At 39.2% G+C, this 20724-nt stretch overlaps 2 protein-coding genes across 2 annotated transcripts in view; one reads left to right on the top strand and one right to left on the bottom strand.

Annotated features, from left to right (window-relative positions):
* hs3st3l (heparan sulfate (glucosamine) 3-O-sulfotransferase 3-like) overlaps positions 1-14322 on the top strand; it is a 41674-nt gene extending 27352 nt beyond the window's left edge. The window contains exons 2-3 of the mRNA XM_072456486.1: positions 11710-11939; positions 13847-14322. Coding sequence (XP_072312587.1) covers positions 11710-11939; positions 13847-14235 — 619 coding nt within the window. The 3' untranslated portion in view covers positions 14236-14322. The remainder of the gene's footprint in view (positions 1-11709; positions 11940-13846) is intronic.
* Positions 14323-18532: 4210 nt separating this feature from the next.
* gsg1l2b (gsg1-like 2b) overlaps positions 18533-20724 on the bottom strand; it is a 41182-nt gene continuing 38990 nt past the window's right edge. The window contains exon 5 of the mRNA XM_072456340.1: positions 18533-18887. Within this exon, the coding sequence (XP_072312441.1) occupies positions 18596-18887 (292 nt within the window). The 3' untranslated portion in view covers positions 18533-18595. The remainder of the gene's footprint in view (positions 18888-20724) is intronic.

The raw sequence follows: 20724 nt of genomic DNA, 5'->3' as shown, positions 1-20724 counted from the left end.
GAGTATTGGATCAGACTCCTCTTCTCAGTCCACTTTGTGTGTTATTATGAGGCAAACAGATGGAAGGTCAGAGGACGAACTAAATATTGAAGGATCTTATTTCCCAAAGGACAAATTAGTTGTGAGGCAATAAAGGACCACATGCTGCAGAGAACACATGCCAAAGCAAATATCATTTCTAAATTATGGGTCAAAACTTCAAGCTTTTAACACGTAGTATGCTTCTTATGTTATGCCTTTTCAGGTTTCATTTTACGATGTTGTTCATCCTTCATCTTCAACATGGTTTTTTTATGTTCCCTCATCAAAAACATAGCTGGAATATAATTTTGCTTCATTCACGCTTGTTTTATGAATACTATTTATGAGCTTGAATTTTCCCCGGATTGTTGTATCACAGGTTAAAAACAGATTTCTCCTGCACAATTTTCAAGTTCATGAACGATCACCCGACTCGTTCTCAAACTGTGTGCAAAGAAGACACATGGCTCTATTAGCATAGCAGGCATGTTAGCTCATGGCTTCCTTTATTGCATTTTTCTTTTACTGTTCATTCCTCTGCACTGCAACAGCTAAGTAACACTCTGTAAATGGGGCTGTATTTTGTAAAATGGGGTGCCATAATTTTAAATGATAAAATGTGAAACGCTAACACCAAGGTGACCAAAAGCCAGTTAAAGTCTCAGAATGTCCACTTTAAAATCTGTGCAACAACAGAATTGCGCCCTCTTCTAGCAGCTATATTACCTTTCTTATAAAATGCAGAGTTGAGTTGCTTTAACTGTTTTCCATACATGTATATGAATACATGTTGATTTTTGTAAACATTTAATTAATTAAGGCGAGAGTTTTTTAATTTGTTGTTTCACGGATTTTCCTTGGCATTTTTAAAAGGGGAGGACGGAATAAAAAAAATAAAATTTAATTTTCCCATTATTAAATCACATTTCTACCATCCAAAAGTCGGAGTTGAATTTAAAAATACATTTTTATTCTAAACAATTTTCTTAGATTCATAGAATATAGGCCCTTCTCCCACCTCTCTACATTATCTACATAATTATAGTTATCAATGCAAGACATTGAAAACATTATTATACTGCGGTGTACAAAAATACCTTCAATGTCATAAATTAACTGTTTAATGGAAGGTGGAACTCACAGTGATCAGACAGAAAGTAGTCCCAGACTGACAGATCCTCAGAAAATGAATCATCCCGTGACCAAACAAGTCGGTTTGATAATCTTTATTGAGTCTTGACAGGAACACAAAGTGTACAATGAATGAAAATGTCTTATTGAGCAGCTTAAATTTGGTCACAGTGATTTGATCCAACAGCGTAGTAATTTTTCCCACGCTCGAGTCGTGGACGCGCTGCTCAGATCATCGGGACAAGTAGCGTCCTTACAATGCGATCAGAAGAGAACGTGTGACTCCGACATGTCACAATGCCGACATGAGTCAGACTTGTGCAGCGACAAAATAATTCTGATATAATCGGTCAAGACGCGTATTCTTCATTTCCTCGTTCGAACACGACGAGTTCAATGAATGCGAGCCAAAGCCACGCCGACCCCGCATCCTTCATGTTAATCTACCGGTTGATCCCATGGATCTATGGTTGATCTAAGAACCTGTGAGTTGCGAGAGTTTTAAAGCTCTCTGACGTTCGGAGAATACATTTTTATTTTTATTGAAGTTTTGGCCAAAAACAACTGCAGAAAATCAGTGAATACATGAAAAATAAATATATATATGTTTTAAATTTCCGTTTTTGACGTTGGCGGGCTTGCGAAAAAACGTATTAAAAAACTCTCGCCCAAAGGTTGATTTTACTCCTTAAAGGTATAATGGATGATTTGAGAACTAAGGCTGAAGTGCGCATGTGCACTCCCCCGTGCGGACTGATACAAAACACATGCGTTTGTTTATTTGTGCGACAGATCGCATCGCATCTCTCGCCTCCCGTAGATTTCCGTCTTCTTCTGAGTCAGCTCGAACTGTCTTTCTCTGTCTTAATTTTGTCCCGTACACTGAAGGAACTATATTACGATTATGATTAGACACGCGGAAACGTGCTGCTCTCGGGGGACGAGCCGCACGCGGCTGCAGGTGAGCGGTAGGTGCGTTTTATGATTGATACGTGGCAGAAGATTTGGGCCAAAAAAATCGTCCATTCAACCTTTAAGGCTCTTTGTGCATTGTGCCCCTTAAAACAACACCAAACACCAAAACTAAGAAATCCAAGAGTTTTTTTTAACAGCCTGAAGAACGCATTATACAGGAACTTTAAGAGACTGTAATCTGGCTAATCCGATTTGATGAATACTGTATAATTCAATTAAACCCAATAAGAGGTTTTATTGTAAAGTGCTATCAAATATGTATTGATCTCATATTTTATGCAGATTTGAGTGCATCAAATGAGAAAATCCATTTAGGAGTCACTCTATTCCAAACTGGCCCAGAAAGCTAATTTTGGAGCAGGAAAGCATATTAATATGAAGTTATGTGTACTGTGTATCCGACAATTATATCTGCACTACACACTTGAATAATGTTTGAGATTTAGCTCTTAATGGCTAATTTTAAATGCTGATCTAGTCCTGGTTTAGTTCTGGATTTGCCACGGTTATAATAGTATTGTATTCACCTTATTCCAGAACTTGCCTCGAGTTCTGCCATTCATTTTATTTCTCCTTCCGCATGTATTTATTAGCATAGGGCTGCCAATCTCAAGAGAAAATAAGTTCTTCACAGACTAAAAAGCCGTTTTCAGGCCGCACAGGGAATTGGTGCAATGTTCACTTGTTGGCGCAAATGAGCACAGAACATTTTACACAAATCAGCACATATTCTACTTTAGATCATATTTAGCTGCCTTTTCCATTGTTCTCCACTTAATGAAGGGAGTTCCCGCTCGACCGGAATTGTCAACAAAAGTGCAGATCCATGGCAAAAAGAGGGATTTCCTAAAAGTTTCGTCCTGGCTCGTCACTAGCATTCCATGTCCCAACGCTCGCCTCTTAAAGATGGTATGATGGATTTCGGAGGGCCAATCACAGCTATAACATTCACATGGATTATGTCAAGGATTGGTCATTAAAGTGTTCCACGTGCTTACATTGACTTTTTCTCTCCGCACGCTTCTGCTACTAGAAGAGGAGCATGTTTCAGAAGCCCAGAGAATGTTTCGAAAGCCCAGATCAAGCGTGGGTTAGTTTGCCAGTGTCCTCATCATTCCAGCTCTGCTTGTCCATTGTGAGCACAGACAATGGCTGAAGGTCGCAAGAGAACGGGAAAAACAGTCTTTGAGATTGCTGAGAAAAGGGGAAGAGCTTTTGGAGGAGAGGAACAAGACAAGGCTTTTCTTCAGGCATTTGTTTACGTGATGGGGTGCCTTGAAATCTCTGTTGGACTTACCTGTAGCAAAACCTTTATTCGACAGGTCACTTTGCCTTAGTGTTTTTCACAAAAACACTTGAAATAACCTGCATGTGTATGTGTAACAAACTGTAGATTACATGGCTTTTAAAAAATCAATTCAGATTTTTGAAGCTGGCATTTAGTGAGCGTTCACTCTGGAGGAGCAGGGAGGGAGGGGAGTACAGCACAGGTGTGATTCAAGGGCGACAAACAGTGTATAACAATGTATTAATATGTCGGTGTAATCCATTCGTCCAGGCGTGTTCCATTGTAGAAAAAGCTTCAGTTGTAGACTGAAGATAAGATAAGGGGGAAAGGACAGATTATAGGAAGTTTTTAAAAAAAACAATAAGTTCACAGAAGTTGGATTTTTTGGTTGATTGTGAGTGAAAGGGGAGGTCTGCTATTGTGATATTTATACATTGTAGAAAAAGCTTCAGTTGTAGTCATCTGGACTCAGTTAGACGTTTCGACTCTCATCCAAGAGTCATTGTCAATAAGAGAATTTAGGTCGAGAACTCCAATATTTATACTATTCTGTGGTAAGTCCAGCCCATTGGGAGGAGCCTTCCTGAAGTGGAAAGAGTTGTTTGTTTCAACAGAAACTTACCCTCTTTGTGTCTACTGAGCTAGACTATTCAACCCTTTAATGGGCTATTAGTCTCCCCTTTGTCTTTGTGAGACCTTGGCTCACTCACCCTGAGGACCTGATTAGCATCTAAATGTCCTGGTACTGGTCCTCTACCTCTCCAGGGGTTCAGTATACCATTGTAGACTACAGGAAGATTGAATCTTAGACCTCCGTTTCTGTTTAAAGAAGGTTTTTCTTTTTTAACAAAAATAGCTTCCTTGACTCCTCTTTCAAACCATCTTTTCTCCCTGCTTAAAACCTTCACCTCACCGTCTTCAAACGAGTGATTAGAGGCTTCAAGATGGAGATGCATGCGCACTTCCGCCTGAGTTCTCAAATCGCCGAAAAATCGTCCATTGTGCCTTTAATGACATCTCTACAATCCACATTACGCTCCATTTCAAAAAGAAACCTTGCTCATCTCGCTAACTGCTACTTTTGATTTATTTTAGTCATGTTTAGTCCTGGAATAGATCTGTAATAGACCTGGGTTAAGACCAGATTTATTGATTTAGATCTAATTTTGACCAGTATTATGCCTAACAAAGCAACTTTTGAGAAACTAAACATTTTACCAAAAAACTTGTACCAAATGTCTGTACATTTTATTGCTTCCTGCTTGGTGAGTTTTTGTGCTAGGATGTACATAAAGCTTATTTTTGACTTTGTGTAGCTTCAGCTGTATTTTTAAAAAGCTCAAAGCTTTTGTCAAACGGGCTACGATTGACAGATTGGTTAACAGCTGACTTTTGTAAACATATTTACCAGTTGTTTAAAGCACATTTTGATTTAGTCTCAATGTTTAATTTGTTCTAAGCTGGGCTTACGTGTGGGACGTTGGACGCTTTCTTTCTTTATTCCATTTTGTCCACCATCTTATAAAAGGAAACTCAAGCTGCTTGATATGCTGTACTTAACAATAAAGCTGTACCCTACTTATTTCCAGTCAAACCAATCATTCTGCGAAGTATCAGGGTCAGTTTGTACTCCAAACCCACAAATATAAGATTATCCTAAAATAAAATGAAAACGTTATAGACTTTTACATGGATTCCACCTGGATAGTCCCTAAAACATTTTTTTTTATGAATTTTGCTTCAACTTTTGAAAAAGAATTGTCAAAACCATAAATGTGCTTTAGTGTTGATCAGCCAATCCCTCCTGAAACCAGCAATACTCATTTTGTACAAAGAAAATCAAGGCGGGTTTTAAAATCTGAATTCCTCCTGAGTAGAACTTGTTTCTACTTATGATTAGAGTAAAACAGACGTTAGAGTCCAAAACTACAGAGTCTCAGCTTCATTTTTTGAAGCCTTTTTGGAAAAATAGGCCCCAAGCAAAAGGGGTTAAATCTGGTGTATTTGACATTTTTTCTGGTTTGCATAGTCCTGGTTTAGTTCTGGATTTTCACCTTCTAGATTTGTACTGGTTGTATTTCTCCTTAGTCGTTTGACCAAATATGACAACTATCCCTTATGAATCCTAATATTGTTTGACAATAGCTCATAATTTCAGTAGATGTATTGTGACCGACCGAGAGTTGTGCTCACAGTTACAAGAGGCTAAGTGCTGCTAAACGCCGCGCACTCAGTGCAGAGCAAATGGAAACGGGTGGTGGTGGTGGTGAGTTTCTGTGAATCGAGGGCAGCTCGGCTAGAGGTCTATATCGATGAGGACTCGGGTTACAGGCACAGGCTGAAACGCGAGCTGATGAAGATGGCAGAAAGATAGAGAGAGAGAGAGCATGCTCGCCCCTGTGGACTCAAGTGGGGCGAGGTTGAGAGAGTCAGGAAGTCTGCCTTGTCTTTGAATGCATATATTTACCGTTACCTTAAAAACCTACCTGCATCCTTACTGTGAGCGAGGTCGCCTCTCCACAGATCTGATCTGTAACTTGGCCAGGTGGTGCCATCTGCTTATCTTAATGAAGATGGATCACAGATATGTTGAATGTCATTTTGTGAAGCATTCCAGACAAGTATCAGTTTGGGTAGTGGTCACATGGTGATACATTTCTGTTAATTTGAAGAGACTCATGACATAATTTATTTGTTTTTAACATGCAGCAGGTGTATGTGGTGATCCAGGGAGGTTTAATATCCAGTTATTTCCAAGGATTGGTGTCAGGAGTGCCTTGGAAGTTTTTTTGGGAGGGCCTTCATTAGGATTGGTCTTTAATCCCATTTACAATCTTTTTTGATCAGGTTTTGGGTTCGATGCCTGTTTCCAGCATGAACCTGCTTTCTTTTTTTACCCTTTGAGCTGCTCTGTGTTCCTATAGTTCTTGTCTATGTTGGTTGTTTACGACCAGAGAGATTAAAAATATTCAAAAGTTATCAACGGTAAGATCAACACAATCAACTCAATGACATCAGAAGTATTACAAGTAGCATCCTTCAATATGAAACAGAACCCAATCAAACGATCACGAATTTGAACAAGAATGAGAAAATAAAAAATAGACACATCTGAATGACACTGAACATCAAAAACTAATGAAGTTCTGTTATACAAAAATCTAATTTTTCATCATACAAAGACAAACATTGAAGGGGGTTGCAATTATTGATTTCAAACCGAATAGGTTTTGAACAGAGTTTTGAATGTAAGGATAAAGAAGGCAGCTATGTACTGGTTGGTGGGAATATATAGAAAGGTTTTAACTCTTTTAAATGTGTTTACTCCACCAGGGAGTGATATTCCTTTCTATGCTGATGTCATGGACCTGATTGTAAACCACTCTGACGGAACCCTAATTTGTTCACTAGGCATTCACTAGGAATTTAGCCTACATTAGACATGTCGAACTCAAGAGGCACTGGAGGAACAATAAATAAAAAGTTCTATATCTTATTGAAGACTATAGGATTGATTGACATATGGAGGGAAATAAATCATACAGTATACCCATTTATGTAACCCACATACAATCTATTCCAGAATTTACTACTTCTTTATTCTCAATAAAGACAGATGAAGCAGATATAGGCACAATTTACCTAAGTGATCATGATCCTCTCTACATTTCTGTAGAATTGGAGGAAAGACAAAAAAACACATGGTGGCGGTTCAATGCCCTTTGTTTAAGAAAAAAATGTCCAACCATATTAAGCAACCTGAAAAAGAAACAAAGGGAGAAAAAGCTTAATGATCTGCAAGAAAAATTTAATTGTTGAAGGATAGCCATGCCAAAAAGGTGTGCCCTAAATGGCCATTTTGGAAACTTAAAAAACAACAATTAAGAAAATACGGGACAGGTAAAATTATGCAATATTATCCAAACAAGACCAAAATAATTCAATCAACATTTGAATCCTTCTATTAAAAACCTTTTTCAAAAATCCCTGATGATAAAGAAGATTATAAAAATTTCTTTCTGGACACCCTCAATTTGTTTAACAAAATAAGAATTTAGGAGCTGAAATCTGGAGTTTACCTCAGAGTAGTCTAAAGCTTTAAAAGACACACCTACCCCTTTCCTTTGGATACTTTTAACTGGGCACTTAAGAAAACTCAGACCCCTCCTTGTTGGAAAGAAGCCAAGGACCAACAGGATTGTGCCTCATACAGACCCATTTCTATTACGAATGTGAATCGTATATACACTTCAATTATGTCCAAAAGAATGGAACAAATACACTCCTAACCTAATCCACAATGAGCAGACAGGATTCATTAACAAATGGCAAACACAAGATTACATAAGACAATCCTTACACATAATGAGCCAAATACAAAAAACAACAAAACAAAGCAGTAGTAATGAGTTTGGACTTTGAGAAGGCTCTTGACTCTGATAGACAATTTGATTATAAAAAGTATAGGGGCTCTTTACAATAGTCCAACATCAAGAATTAAAATCAATGGTCATCTGACAGATCCACTGAATCTGGAAAGAGGGGTCAGGCAGGGCTGCAACTGGTCTCTCCTCCTATTTGCTTTGTATTTGTAATCATTGGCCCAATTTATTAGACAATCAAAAACAATCCATGGGACGGAACATAAAATTGCCTGCTATGCAGATGATGATGTTGATAATATTTGACCAAACCAGAAATACCGACCTAATGTGATGTCGGTGTAATCCCTCATTCGTCCAGGCGTGTTCCAATTTAGAAAAAGCTTCAGTTGTAGTCATCTGGACTCAGTTAGAAAAAATAGACGTTTCGACTCTCATCCAAGAGTCATTGTCAATAAAAGAATTTAGGTCGAGAACTCCGATATTTATACTATTCAGTGGTAAGTCCAGCCCATTGGGAGGAGCCTTCCTGAAGAGGAAAGAGTTGTTTGTTTCAACAGAAACTTACCCTCTTGGTATCTACCGAGCCTATTCAACCCTTTAATGGGCTATTAGTCTCCCCTTTGTCTTAGTGAGACCCTGGCTCACCCAACCTGAGTACCTGATTAGCATCTAAATGTCCTGGTACTGGTCCTCTACCTCTCCAGGGGTTCAGGATCCCATTGTAGACTACAGGAAGATTGAACCTTAGACCTCCGTTTCTGTCTAAAGAAGGTTTTTCTTTTTTAACAAAAATAGCTTCCTTAACTCCTCTTTCAAACCATCTTTTCTCCCTGCTTAAAATCTTCACCTCACCGTCTTCAAACGAGTGATTAGAGGCTTCAAGGTGGAGATGCACGGCACTCTGTGGTCCTGAACTTGTATTTCTTCTGTGCTGATAAAGCCTCTTGTGTAGAGGCTGTTTTGTCTCACCTATGTAACGTTCTTTACAACTTTCTTCACTGCATTGGATCGAATAAACTACATTGCTCTGTTTTTGAGTCGGCAACTTGTCCTTAGGGTGAACCAGTTTTTGTCTTAAAGTGTTTCCTGGTTTAAAATAAACAGGGACTTCGTGTTGTCTAAAAATTCTCTGCAGTTTTTCCGACAGGCCAGACACATAAGGGATAGAAACACCCTTCCTTCTCTGTTCAGTTTCCCTTTTGTCCTGCTTCTTGGTTCTCTTCACTCTGTTGAGAGCCCAAGCGGGGTAACCACAGGCTGAGAGGGCATTTCGGACATGTTTTTCCTCTTTCTTCTTGCCCTCTGAGCTGGTGGGCACACCTTGAGCTTTGTGTTGTAGACACAGACGGGCGAGCCCATGGCACAGCCATGAATCTGTCTGTAAAATTGTCCCCGGAATTGAAAGTAAGTGGTGTTCAGACAGATGTCCAACAGTTTGCTAATGTGATGCATTTTATTAAAAAAAAATCGTCCAATGTCTGGATATGAAATGAATGTACAAATAACTGGAATCATCTAATTCTGGCATCCCCCTCTGACCTTTAGAAAGACCTATAGATATTACACTACCCTTAGATATTTGACTGTGGTACTCCTTAGAGACCCCTCATTTTACTACTAGAAAAAAAAGATCTTTTGTGTTCGGACATTGTCCAGATTGAAACCAGAAACAAAAGCTTTAGCATGCAGTTGCGCTCCGCACGGCCGGGGCATAACAGGTGATGTAGATAGACCAGTCCATTCTGCTCCTGTTAAGTGGGGTGTTTCCAGTCAGAAGCACTGTGCTCAAACCTGTCCAGAACGCGTGTAGTTGGAAAATATATGGAAAAATATGTGCATTTTCGGTTAGGCGTGTTCATGTCAATGCTCTTCTGCACCAGGTAGATTCACTCTGGTTTTCCTACAATATTGAGGTTTCAATAATGCTTGTGTTACTTTAGTGCAGCGGTGTGGCTCACAACCCCACGAGTCACCGCTTCAAGATGGCGTCTTGTTGTTCTGTGCTTTTGAGACTGGCAAGTGGCAATGTGTCGTAGACGGCTATGGGTCCAGCCTACACACCATCACCCGTCAAGGGTGCACGTCAATGATAATGGTGTTCGTCCACTACTAAATTTGAATCCTTCTATGAATAAAAATCTAAATCTTAGGAGTTAAAAAAGATCTGCGAGATACATGCGGTCAAAATGAGTCTCCTCCGCAGGGTCGCTGGGCGCTCCCTTAGTGATAGGGTGAGGAGCTCAGTCACACTGGAGGAGGAGTAGAGCCGCTGCTCCTCCACGTCGAGAGGAGCCAGCAGACGTGGCTCGGGCATCTGTTCCGGATGTCTCCTAGGCGCCTATCTGGGGAGGTGTTTCGACCATGTCCCACCGGGAAGAGGCCCCGGGGAAGACCCAGGACACGCTGGAGGGACTATGTCTCTCGGTTGGCCTGGAAACGCCTCGGTATCCCCGAGGTATTAGACTGCTGCCTTTTGGTTTTTTTGGGTTTGCCTCCTGCCTGCCTCCATGTTTTTTGGGATTGTCTGAAAATTTCAGACAGTTAACAATGTACTGCAGACTGTTTTTGACATTGCCATCCCACTCAGTTTTGGAACAGTATACCCTCCGTTGAATCTGGTATTTCAACCTGTGTGTCAACCAATATTTAAAAAAAGTATTTAAAAATGTACAATATAAATAATTGCTGTCTTTTTGACTACAAAAAAAGAACCGTTATTTGTAGCCTTAATTCAAAGAGTTACCAGCCAATTTTTTGTCCTGTTAACGGTTTGGTTAAGCGCTGGTCTTACACAAAGGATTAGCGTTAGACCGCTGTTCCCCCTTTATCGTCTTGAGCTCTGGCCAAAAGCAAGTGCGCAGGCTGTGGGTCAGGTGCACGGCTGGTGTGCACCACATGTACCCAGTCTCCAGGCACTCCTCCGGGGCCTCCTTACTCATTTATCTCTAAACGAGTCCCATCTGCCTCACGCTTTATGGGAGACATGAGAAGAGAAAGGCTGAGAAGTGGATGAGCAGGAGTAGGCAAGAATGAGAAAGGAAAGAAAAAGAGAGAGATGGGGAGAAGAGTTGACAGAGAGGGAAGACTAGAGAGGAAGGAGTGAGAAAAGAAGGGAGAGAAAGGAAGAAAGAGAAAGAGGTGAAGTGTTCAGAGAAAACTAGTATTTTGTAATCTATAGGCTCATAACTAGCTGCTCCTTATTTTATTTTGACCTTAAATCCTCTACCGTCCAGGAAGCAATATTTTTTACAGTGCAATGTAAAAATAAACTGCTTGTGTTTTGCTTGACAAAGACTGACAGGGACTGACTGGGACTGACAGGGACTGACTGGGACTGCCAGTTTTCAAAAAGGTTGGATTTTGTGGTGAAGTTGAGCTATTTTCAGATTATGAACTTTTTCCCAGTTAAAAATACTTAAAACTTTTCTTAAAATCCTTTTTTGTCTTCAACTCACTATTGCTTTGATTTAGCACTCGGTCTGATTGATTGTAAGAGCAGTCATGTGGTAGAGTGGCAGAAGATCACTACTGCACTCTTGTCTCTTGAGGATTTAACACTATGAAATATATCACAGGAAACTAATCAACGACATCTTAGAAACAAAAAATGGAGGAATACCTTAATCATGTTGGTTGGGTCTAAGAACATTTTATTTCATTATTTTAGTTTTATTTGTTTGTTTTGTGATTTTAATACATCTTTTTGAAAGGTCTTTGAACGACTTTGTGTACAAATTGTGCTTTACAAATAAACTTGCCTGACTTATATAAAGAGCTTGATTCGTTGACAAGCAAAGGTAAAGGTTCTGATTGGCTGACAGATTACCGGAGGTGGGACAAAGAGAATTACAGTCTGCTCCAGCTCCATTTATCGGAGTAAATCTTTTCTTTTGTTGGATTTGTTGCCAGGAGCATGATGCCCAAAGCGCTGGAGGGGCAGGTCGTCATGGAGAAGACACCGCGCTACTTTGTCACCATGGAGACACCAGCTCGAGTGTACTCCATGTCTCGGCATGTAAAGCTGATTGTGGTGGTGAGGGACCCAGTGACCAGGGCAATATCGGACTATACTCAGATCATCTCCAAAACCCCAGACATACCGTCCTTTGAGACCCTGGCCTTCAAGAACCACTCCACAGGTAATGCACTGGACACATTCTCATCCATTTCTCAAATGTTTTATCAGATTTGATCCAGTCCTATAAACCCTTTAAAATGGCATGTCATCAGAAAGATCAGAATTTTAGAACGGGGGAAAGTGGGGCCAAAATAAAGTAAACGCACTAGTGATCAAACTGATGTAAGATCTAAATACTTGTGGTTTTGAAAAAATAAAAATGAATTTGCTGTTCAGAAATGTTAGTTTGTTTACTTTTCTACATTCAAAAGCTCCAGCTACATATTTAGATGTATATGTTATCCCTCTTTTAATCCTGATCCTGAGTTTGTATGAACAAAGTCTAGTTCCATTGTCCATATACTTACACCTGCCCAAAACACGGACTGGTCTGCTGTTTACCTGCAGAGTCAAACACCTGTGACCATTCAAGGATTTCATCCCACATCATACATTCTAATGCTAATGTTTGGACCAAAAAGCATTAACAAAAAACAAATCACAATACATGGCTAAATGTAAAAACTGGGTTGGGCTTGAGTTTGTTGGGCCTTAAGATAAGATAAGATATTCCTTTATTGTCCCACATGGGGAAATTTCATTGGTGCAACGCAGGTAGATACAGAGGTAGATACAGAAGAACAGATCACTTATAGGAAGTCTGAAAAACACTTCCAGTAGAAGATCTCCTATAAATAAATAAAAACTCCCATAGACAAATAAATAAATACCATTGCATGTGATCCCGACAGTAATTGCACATGAATATGTGTCACGACAGCACATAGATTGCACATGAATTTCACAGTAATTGCACATGAATTCCAACAGCAATTGCACATATGACAGAATTGCACATCAGTATTAGGTTAGGTCAGTATTGCGACGGGATAACGTGACGATCTCCGGGTAAGACGACTGTTCTCCGCAGTTTCATGAGTTCCTCCTTTGTGGAAACGCGGTACGGCACCGGCCGGGGGGCGGGAGCGGGGCCGGAGCCGGGGGCAGGGCCGGAGCCGGGGGCGGGGCCGGAGCCGGGGGCGGGGCCGGAGCCGGGGGACTCAGAGCCAAAACAAGGACTTATATCATGCAAATAGACTTTTCAGAGCTTTTAACCTTACAGTGTTATTGGTACCTCATATATGTGCCCAATATGGGTGATATTTAACAACTATTATGTTACTTATTATTATGTTACTTATTATTATCAACTATGCTCTTAGGGTAGACTATGAAATGGGAAAAATAGCATAATATAGGATCTTTAAAATTAGGAAAATAAAATTTTAAATACAAAATTATGTAAATATTCATTTTAATAAGGTCCTATGAGCTGTATATTTAATAAAAGTTCCCAGCCCTGGACTTTTAATGAAATTGGTATGAACGTTGATATACAGAATTAAGATAGAATGATAAATTAATGGAGAAACTGCTGATGTCAGCAGTGCCAGCCCATGTCATCCAGTTTGACGATGGAAATTTCATAGCCATAGGGCTTTACAATTTTAAAGATAAAAACAATGTAATACAAGTAGTAAATTTGGTCTCAATGCATTAGTCTGACAATTGAACCCCATTTTTTTTAAAGAAAATTGTATTTTATGGTTGAATTATAAGAGAAGCAAACTTACCCAAAAGGGCAATTAGTGTGACAACTTTAATTTGAGGAAAACACAAGAGTTAAAGGATCAGGCAGAGGTAGTTGTTTTGTGAGATTACGCCCACTACAGCGATGTCATCACCAAATTTAACAATTTGACAGACAACTGGTGTTGTTATTTTGGGTGTTACAAAAATAATTGAATTGAATTGTGAAGCCATATGTCAATGGTCCATTATTTAAGTAGCTTTGAACATTGGACATTGCAATTTAAAATAACCAAAATGTGAAATAAAACTCTTTATCCATCTTCTCTCTTTTGACAGACGAGATGGATGCTCAGTGGAGCCCCCTGTGGATTGGCCTGTACGCTCTGCACCTCCAGCGCTGGTTGGAATGGTTCCCTCTGGATCAGATTCACCTGGTGAGCGGCGAGCGACTCATAAGCGACCCGGCCGGAGAGCTGGCCAAGGTGCAGGATTTCCTTGGTCTCCAGCGTATCGTGACGGACAAGCACTTCTACTTCAACAAGACCAAAGGCTTCCCCTGCCTGAAGAAACCTGAGGGCAGCAGCAAGCCTCATTGCCTGGGCAAGACCAAGGGCAGAACGCACGCCTCCATCGACCCCAACGTGCTGCTGCGCCTTAGGGACTTCTACAGACCACATAACGAGAGGTTCTACCAGCTGTCCAGACAGGACTTTGGCTGGCAGTGACGAGAACTATTAAATTATTAATTTATATGGACCAAAGAGGATGTGCAAGTGAAGGAACAATATGGGCCAGAAAAGTGTAATCTATGTTTGCCGCATACCTACCGGTCAATGTTTACTACGCTTGATGAAGTAAAATCAACTTTTGAATTCCATCATTTTATTTTGCCTGGATCCCACCATAAACCCTGAACTTCCTGGACAAGGGGTGCAAGGTGGCAGAGCTCCTGCCTCCCGATAAGGAGATCATGGGTTCGGTTTCCGGGCCAGACCAATTTTGCATGATCTCTCTGGGTGGAGAGATTACCGTGGGTTCTCTCCCCGTGGGTTTTCTCCGTGTTCTCCGGCTTCCTCCCACTGTCCAAAGACATGCATGTGTTAGATAAATTGGCAACTGTAAATTCTTGGCTCTAGTGAGTGAAAGGTTGTCTCTAACCAAGCATAGAACTTAGAACATACATTGATGAAAAAGTACACTAAAAGTGACTCTGGAATATATCCATATATTATGTCCACAATTAGGGCTGGGTAAAAAAAAATGTTTTGTACCAGTACTTAAACGATCATCAACATTTTTCTGTACCTGTATTTTTGTATCATCATGCCAAACTTTTTATATTGCTCTCAAACCAATCCAAACATGTTAGAGTGGATGACTATATCATCAATTAGTTAACTTAACCCTAACCCGTGGCATTGGCCAAAGCTCTCAGAATGATTTGATCCGACTCAAAAACGGTGAACACAGAGAAGTAGAAGAACACAGAAGTACTAGTAAACCACATCTTCAAAAGGCAGATTAAACTCCTGCTCATTATTTTCCTAATAAAGAACTAATAAAAAAAATTGCACAAGACACAATTGACTGATTAATCAACTTCCTTTTACTTTTATCTGGTTGTGTACTGGTACCTTTTAATAGTACCCAGCCCTATGGTCAATCACAAATATGACAGAATTGTTGCTTTGTAGATCTGTGTACTCAAGGGCTTGAAACTCAGAATTTAACTTTAGCATACATTTACCATAATAACAGAACAATTATAGAAAATGACAATTGTTCACTTTTCAAATAATTCCATCAATAAAAATGTGAAAACTTGAAATGTTTTGGTTTTATTTACACAGCTGGGTAAAAAATGGGTTGTCTTCATGTAACATCACAATATTATTTGCTTTTCTATTAAATCTTCAAGCCATAAAAATAATATGACAATCATATGCCAAACAAATAGGAGAATATTTTAATATTTTTTTCAAAAACAATTAATCTCCCATAGGCAATACATTTTACAGGCCTGAAGGAAGAATCCTCTTCCCAGGTTCTACAAAGAGGCAAAGTGCTCTTGTCCTGAATAATGAATGCACTTAAATGGATGGAAGATAATCAGCTGTCTCTGTACTCAGCCTGCAACTACTGGAAAGGTTAAAAAGTTTTTTTTAAATGGCTGTCTCCTCGTCAATAACATACCAGGAGTTGCGTGTTGTTTCATTTGTGTATGTTAGAAGTTCATACATCCAAAATACTCAGATGTGTCAATTAAACAAGATACAAATCTATATTAATATTCTAATATTCCAACTACAATTATAATCCTCAGACTGAAATCTTTATTAAAGCACATAAATCAGGACTTTGAAGGGGAATTATATTTAAAGTATATGGATACGTCATTGACTTGGACAGCCAATGTACTAAATTTTATAAATTTAAAAATCAAAATGAAATGGGAAAAGGAGGATAATTGTTTGACAGATGAGGAGTGGGAAGGTTGCACAGAAATATTGGGCACAAATTAACAAGGCAATGCACACTATTTTTGATATAACCCACTTAATTTTAGAACAATGTATTTAGGTCTCAAAACCCAGCATGGAAAACAATGAAGCGTAATTCTGGCAGATGGAATCACAAAAAAATGACAAACTGCTCCGATGATTAAGGACTGCACGGACCATAACTGACATACGCACCATGAAAAAAAGATCAGCTGAACTCAGTAGCTCATATTCAATAAACGATGGACAAAATTTAACTCAGATTTTTTTCTACAGTATGCTTTAACCCCTATTTCCTTTGGATACCAGATACCAACCTCATTATTTGCCCATTTATTTATTTATTTTGCTTTATGTTTAAAAAATAATTTGTGAAAAAAGTCAGTTTAGCAATGAGAACTTCATTAAAAAAAGAGAAATCATAGCAATGCAGATTTGTGATTAGCAGTCTAATTTTGTAGACGTGTATCAAAAAAACTTCATGTTTTTTGTGCTTGATCATGAAAAAGCTATGTTTCACAAAAAAAGTGTTGTGGAGAATAAATTGTCAACTATACTGACAGTTAACTTTTAGGATCGGAGCCAGCTTACCCAATGGGGATGAGAAACAGTACGGTAAACAAAACAAAGTAATAAAACCATAAAACTTAAACGCTAATTCCATTATCATTTTGCAATAACTATATACCTTTAATATTTCATTAACAATTAATTATATTTCTTATCTATCATTTATATGTCATATCAACGTAAAGTACTAAGGCTTTGTGAACAATGACATCTAGTGGACAGCTTGAGTAATTACTGAATGGCGTACCCAAACAAGTAGGTTTTTTGTTTTTTCAGTGTCACATTTTTATTTCTGTCATAGAAATGGATACACATAAACTTATCACATTTTTATCACAAACTTTAAATGAATTGCCATGACATATTTCAACAGCAAAAACATGTTGTTGTTGTTGTTGTTGTTGTTTTATGGCGGTTGGCATCCAAGTGTTGCATTACCGCCAGACTTTATTCCTCAGACTTTGTCGTAGTCCTCAGACTCTGTCCACAGCAAAAACATTTAAAACACAATTCTAAAAGAGGTTTTGTATTTTGAAAAAAACAAATATATCAAATAGGTTTTCAAATGCACTTCAAAGACAACATTCTGTCTCCTTCTTTCTGGAGAGAATTCTTCAAAAAGAGAGTCCATACATTTCCATGACTAACATAGGCAACTGGAATCTACATTTACCACTGCATTTGAATGTGTCAAGTGTTAATTAAGCCTAATTACATCAGTTTTACATTGGGTGCGTTCGTGTTTAGCGGTGCCTCCTTTGGGTGATCAACGAGTGGGCGGAGTTAAAAGTCTGCTGTAAAGATGAACAACATCAAAGTGGTTGAAATCATGTTTTCTATGCATTCACTGATGACTTCGAACACAAAGAAATAGTCAACTTGTAACTTAGTGAAGATTATCATGAGCATCGAAGGTCAGGTAGTTTGAGCCACAGAAATAGGTAGGAAGAAAAACAAAAAATGAAAAAAAAAAGATTTAATGCTTAAGGATCAAACTATTGCCTAGTAAATAAATGAAAAGGCTTTTAATTATAAATGTAATAACGCAAGGGAATTGCAGCAGCAGCTCTAGTTTTTGCTTGGATTTCATAAGCTTTAAACTTGTGAAATTGGAAAAAATCCTTGTTTCCATGTAAAGTTTAAATGCTGAGGTAGCTAACAATACTCATTACCATAAACATACTATTCAAATTTGGAATGTAAGCAGGTCATGGTCACCAGTTGCCACATAGTTAGTTAAAAGGCTGGACTGTCTGGACTAATAATGAAAGGCTGCTATTATTTAAGTAATATGTTTTTTTTTACAAAATGTAATTTCTGTTTAAAAAGCTACAAAGCCTTTCATCTCTACAAACATGATATATATATTGGATTCTAGGATTAGTTTAATAGTTCAGAGTTCAAATTCTTCATTTAAAAATGTGAATTTTGAAGATAATTTTAAGCAAACTGACCACACACAGGCCAATAATACACTTGATGTTCAGACTTAATATATATACTATATATTAATATAATATATATATATATATATATATAATATATATTTTTTAACACAGCTAAAAGTTTAGAGGTAGATTGGAAATATGCTATATCTAAAGAATGCACAAAACACATTTATTATTAGAGATCATGTTTCAAACAAATGTCACAGTAAAATCAGAAGGGGAGACCTTAGGTTTGACTCGTCACATGCTGCTGTGCTACTTACTTTTAATTCACAATCAGGGACAACAGCACGTGTGCAGCGCTAAGTAACACCACCACCAGAGGGAGCAGCTTATTATACTGGCAGTAACCCTCACACAGTCTAAGGTCAGCAGTGCCCCTCACATAGTCTAAGGTCAGCAGTGCCCCTAACACAGTCTAAGGTCAGCAGTGCCCCTAACACAGTCTGAGGTCAGCAGTGCCCCTCACACAGTCTAAGAGGTCAGCAGTGCCCCTAACACAGTCTGAGGTCAGCAGAACCGATAATATAGACTGGGCTCAGCAGAGACCATCACACAGTCTGAGGTCAGCAGTAACCCTCAGAGTGCGGCTCGGGCAGGTCCAGGAACATGGATGTGGTAGAAACTCTCCGGCCATTGGACGATAGATCGAGCAGCTCTTCAGCTCTGCTGGGGACAGAGTTCAGGTACATGTTCCACACCTGCTGAGGCAAGTCCAGCTCCAGGAGCTTCTGCTTGATCTTCAAGTTCTTCTCGATGTTCCGGCGCTTGTGCTTGAACTCCAGGATGGTCTTGGTGTAGCGGTTGATGGTGGTGACGGATGAGGCCATGCAGGCAGTGAACGAGCTCCATGCTAGTCTGAAAACACAATAATAATTATAAATATTTATCAATATTTTAACAGTTTCTTTGTATTTATTGCTGGTTGTTTATCTTTCTTTGTGTTTAAAGTTTATGTAGTTGGAGGTGTTAATCGACAACAGAGGTTCGGGAGCTGGACCACGCCTCAACCTCCTACTCCTACAGCAACCAAAGGTAAGGTAAGGTAACTTTATTTGTACCCGAGGGTAGATTTGGTTGCAGGTAAAAAGAGTGGGCTGCTTACACATCATAGACAACATTAATGACATTGACAGAAAACGGGCAGTGACACAACAGAGACGACTAGTGCTCCAGACATAGAGACATGGATAACAAGTATACAAACAGTTAATAGTGTCAGAATACAGCGGATAAAATACAGAGTAAAAGCGATCATAGATACAAAAAAGAATAAATAGATAAATAGGTTAAGAGGGCTGTGCAGGCTATTTAGTATTTTAATAGCTGAGGGAACAAAACTGCCCCTGTATCACTTCGTTTTGCACAGAGGCATTATGTATCTGCGGCCTGATGGAAGAAGCTGAAATTCAGCATTTAGTGGATGGGATCCGTCTTCTAAGATGGACCCAAAGAGCCTCTGTAGCTGCCTATTGAGGAGGGATTCTGGGTTCAGCTGTGGCTCTCCAATCAGCCTACTAGCCCACCTCACAATTTGATTCAATTTGAAAGGGAGTTCTTAGTTTTTAAGGGTAGGTTGCTGAACCAAGACACCAGGCAAAAGGAGATGACTGATTCAATGAAGCAGCGGTAGAACATAGTGAGCATTGTTCTGTCTATGTGGAAGGAGGACAGTTTCCTCAGGCAGTACAAACGCTGGTTCCCCTTTTCGTACACGGCTTCACAGTTTGCCTCAAAGTTTAGTTTGTTATCAATGATAGTCCCAAGATATTTATAATGATCTACACACTCCACTGTCTGACCTTTTATCCAGGTGAGTTCCTTAGTCCTCGGGAGTTTCCTAAAATCTATATTCATGTCTTTGGTTTTGAAGATGTTCATCTGTAAAAAGGACGTGTCACACCAGTCTACGAAATCCTGGACAACTGGACCATGACTCGTTTGGTTCCCTTGTAGCAGGCTCACAATGACAGAGTCATCTGCATACTTTAGTATCAATCTGTCTTCCCTGCTGCTGTGGCACATGTTGGTGTAAAGAATGAACAGGAGAGGGGACAGAACACAGCCCTGAGGAGAGCCAGTGGAGGAACAGATCTGGTCAGACAGTACTCCTTTGACTCGCACTCTTTGTGTCCTATTAGTTAAAAAATCTAAAACCCAGCCAACAAGATTGTGACTCAAATCAAATTGCTCTAGGAGTCTTTCTGTTAAAATGTGGGGTTGGATTGTGTTAAAAGCTGAAGAGAAATCTATAAATAAAAGCGTAGCATGTGTTCCCTTTCCTTCCAGATGTTTAAAAAGCACGTTCATCAAAGTGACCGTGGCATCCTCATCACCTCTGTGTGGCCTGTAGGCAAACTGGAATTGGTCAATATCAGACTCCGTTTTTTTTAGGATTTCATTCCTCAATAGTTTTTCAAAAGTTTTCATGACAATAGATGTCAATAGTGCAATAGGCCTAAAATCATTCAGTACTTGGGGGCGGCTGGTTTTGGGAACTGGGACAACTACTGCATCCTTTCAGCATTTTGGGACATGCTGCTTTTGTAAGAAGGTATAATTGGACAGAGTTCTTTAGAACAGAACCTAAGCAGTTTACCACAAATATTGTCAGGTCCATAGCTTTTATTTGAATTCGTTGCAGAGAATACCTTTTTAACATTTTCCTCTTCTATTACGAAGTGATTCCAGTCAG

The sequence above is a fragment of the Eucyclogobius newberryi genome, unplaced genomic scaffold (assembly GCF_026437365.1).
Source record: "Eucyclogobius newberryi isolate DKJ021-1_F unplaced genomic scaffold, fEucNew1.0.hap1 SCAF_20, whole genome shotgun sequence".
Classification (NCBI taxonomy): Eukaryota; Metazoa; Chordata; class Actinopteri; order Gobiiformes; family Gobiidae; genus Eucyclogobius; species Eucyclogobius newberryi.
Note: the sequence above shows the minus strand (reverse complement) of the source record. Positions and strands in the feature narration are given on the sequence as shown.